Genomic DNA, 3,635 nt, shown 5'->3' on the forward strand with positions numbered 1-3,635 from the left:
GGTTTAGAACCTGCTCTATGTGTAAAGTGCCTTGAGATAACTTTGTTGTGATTTGGCGCTATACAAATAAAGATTGATTGATTGATTGATTGAGATTGATACTGTCATGTTAGAGTACTTTATAAGTACTGCTGATACTAATACAGTACTGTCATGTTAGAGTACTTTATAAGTACTTTATAAGTACTGCTGATACTAATACAGTACTGTCATGTTAGAGTACTTTATAAGTACTTTATAAGTACTTGGTAGTACTGCTGATACTAATACAGTACTGTCATGTTAGAGTACTTTATAAGTACTTTATAAGTACTTGGTAGTACTGCTGATACTAATACAGTTGCTGCTGTGTTTCAGTCAGAAGTTCATTAATCCGCTGTATCGAACATCCAATCAGACGTACGGCAGCAGGAGACCCACCGTCCACGAGATGCCGGTAACCAAGCAACTAGCTAGCTAGCTAACTAACTAACCAACTAGCTAGCTTACTAACTAACCAACCCTAACTAACCAACTAGCTAACTAACTAACCAACCCTAACTAACCAACTAGCTAACTAACTAACCAACCCTAACTAACCAACTAGCTAGCTAACAAACTAACTAACTAACTAACCAACTAGCTAACAAACTAACCAACCCTAACTAACTAACTAACTAACTAACTAGCTAACTAGCTAACAAACTAACCAACCCTAACTAGCTAGCTAACTAACTAACTAACTAACCAACCCTAACTAACCAACTAGCTAACAAACTAACTAACTAACTAACCAACTAGCTAACAAACTAACCAACCCTAACTAACTAACTAACCAACTAGCTAGCTAACAAACTAACTAACTAACTAACCAACTAGCTAACAAACTAACCAACCCTAACTAACTAACTAACTAACTAACTAGCTAACTAACTAACTAACTAACCAACCCTAACTAACCAACTAGCTAACTAACTAACCAACTAGCTAGCTAACTAACTAACCAACCCTAACTAACCAACTAGCTAGCTAACAAACTAACCAACTAACTAGCTAACTAACTAACTAACTAACTAGCTAGCTAGCTAGCTAACTAACTAACTAACCAACTAGCTAGCTAGCTAACTAACCAACCCTAACTAACCAACTAGCTAACTAACTAACCAACTAGCTAGCTAGCTAGCTAACTAACTAACTAACTAGCTAGCTAGCTAACTAACCAACCCTAACTAACCAACTAGCTAACTAACTAACCAACTAGCTAGCTAGCTAGCTAACTAACTAACTAACTAACTAACCAACCCTAACTAACCAACTAACCAACTAACTAGCTAGCTAGCTAGCTAGCTAGCTAACTAACCAACTAGCTAGCTAGCTAACTAACCAACCAACTAATTAACTAGCTAACTAACTAACTAGCTAACTAGCTAACTAAATAATTAATTAACTTACTAATTAACTAGCTAACTAGCTAGCTAACTAACTAACTAGCTAACTAAATAATTAATTAACTAACTAGCTAGCTAACTAATTAACTAACTAGCTAACTAAATAATTAATTAACTAACTAGCTAGCTAGCCAACTAACTAATTAACTAACTAGCTAACTAACTAAATAATTAATTAATTAATTAATTAACTAATTAACTAACTAGCTAACTAACTAATTAACTAACTAACTAAATAATTAACTAACTAATTAACTAACTAGCTAACTAGCTAGCTAGCTAGCTAACTAACTAACTAACTAATTAACTAACCAACTAGCTAGCTAACTAACTAAATAACTAACTAGCTAACTAACGAACTAATTAACTAACCAATGGCCTAATTAACTAGCTAACTAACTAACTAAATAATTAATTAACTAACTAATTAACTAACTAGCTAATTAACTAGCTAACTAACTAACTAGCTAACTAACTAAATAATTAATTAACTAACTAACTAATTAACTAACTAGCTAACTAACTAAATAATTAATTAATTAACTAACTAACCAATACTTTAACTATATAGACTATATATATCCATGTAGTGATATTATAGACTATATATATCCATGTAGTGATATTATATACTATATATATCCATGTAGTGATATTATAGACTATATATATCCATGTAGTGATATTATAGACTATATATATCCATGTAGTGATATTATAGGGTATATATATCCATGTAGTGATATTATAGACTATATATATCCATGTAGTGATATTATAGACTATATATATCCATGTAGTGATATTATATACTATATATATCCATGTAGTGATATTATAGGGTATATATATCCATGTAGTGATATTATAGGGTATATATATCCATGTAGTGATATTATAGACTATATATATCCATGTAGTGATATTATAGACTATATATATCCATGTAGTGATATTATAGACTATATATATCCATGTAGTGATATTATAGGGTATATATATGCATGTAGTGATATTATATACTATATATATCCATGTAGTGATATTATAGGGTATATATATGCATGTAGTGATATATATTATATACTATATATATCCATGTAGTGATATTATAGGGTATATATATCCATGTAGTGATATTATATACTATATATATCCATGTAGTGATATTATATACTATATATATATATATATATCCTATCAGACGCAGTTTAAAGGGACAACCCGTCAGTTTTCGGAGGCGATGCTGCAGAGCGGGATGTATCGTGATCACGGCTTCAACACGTCTGTAGAGAGGAGTCGAGTGACGGCTGCCACGGCAACACTGAGCAACAGAGCCAACCTTCATCATTATTATCACTATGGCAACCAAAACAACAACCATGATGGAAACAACAACTAAAGAGTCGACAACAAATGAAAGTTTACACCAGAAAAGTTTGTTGAAAAGAATAAAAGAAAATAAAAGTGATGAATTTGAATTGCCCAAACATACATTAAGAATAAAGAAATGTGACTCTTGCACTGAAACGTTTACACTTTGGTAGTGTTGTATGTATAAAGGCATTTAGTGTTGCTTTCACATATACAATATTAAATAGATACTGGTAGTGTTGGGATGGCTGAAAAATTTACTCTTTTTTGCTTAGAAGATTTCACTAAGTACTGAAATATATCACATGTTGAATGAACCACTGAATGCTGTTTAATGAGGGCTAAACAACATCACAGCTGCTTGTAATGAAATGATACCTGACTAGTTTGAGCTATATTTTTATATATTTCATATTCAGTTGCTGCCCAGTAGGCCTGCGTTTTGTACCTGTTGGGTCTGCATGAATATTAAATGTGTCACACACAAACACATACACAGAATATAAATGTTGAATCAGTGGAACACTCATTAATACTCACACATTGACTCGGTTGGTAAGTCAGCTCATGTTCTGCTGCTGTTACTGTATTTCTAGTTTTCTTAAGTATATTCTCATCATCTGCATTCATTAATGTTTCTAACTCCACTGGGGAGAAGTAGGAGGACTGAGCCCTTTGTTTCACCTGTTGCCATGGTGACTCATGTTATCTGTGCTCCATTGATGAGGGCTTGGTATCTCCTCATGCACGAGCTTCACTCAGAGTTACTTTGACTCAGAGTTGATTGAACTAACTGTTATCAGCTGTTCTGAAACCCAAAACTCTGAGTTTGAC

The 3,635-nt window shown here is 32.7% G+C and overlaps 1 protein-coding gene across 1 annotated transcript in view; it reads left to right on the plus strand.

Annotated features, from left to right (window-relative positions):
- pierce1 (piercer of microtubule wall 1) overlaps positions 1–2,829 on the plus strand; it is a 3,432-nt gene extending 603 nt beyond the window's left edge. Inside the window, exons 2-3 of the mRNA XM_062415190.1 lie at positions 358–436; positions 2,632–2,829. Coding sequence (XP_062271174.1) covers positions 358–436; positions 2,632–2,829 — 277 coding nt within the window. The remainder of the gene's footprint in view (positions 1–357; positions 437–2,631) is intronic.
- The last annotated feature ends 806 nt before the right edge of the window (positions 2,830–3,635 follow it).

Source organism: Scomber scombrus, unplaced genomic scaffold (assembly GCF_963691925.1).
Source record: "Scomber scombrus unplaced genomic scaffold, fScoSco1.1 SCAFFOLD_131, whole genome shotgun sequence".
Taxonomy (NCBI): Eukaryota; Metazoa; Chordata; class Actinopteri; order Scombriformes; family Scombridae; genus Scomber; species Scomber scombrus.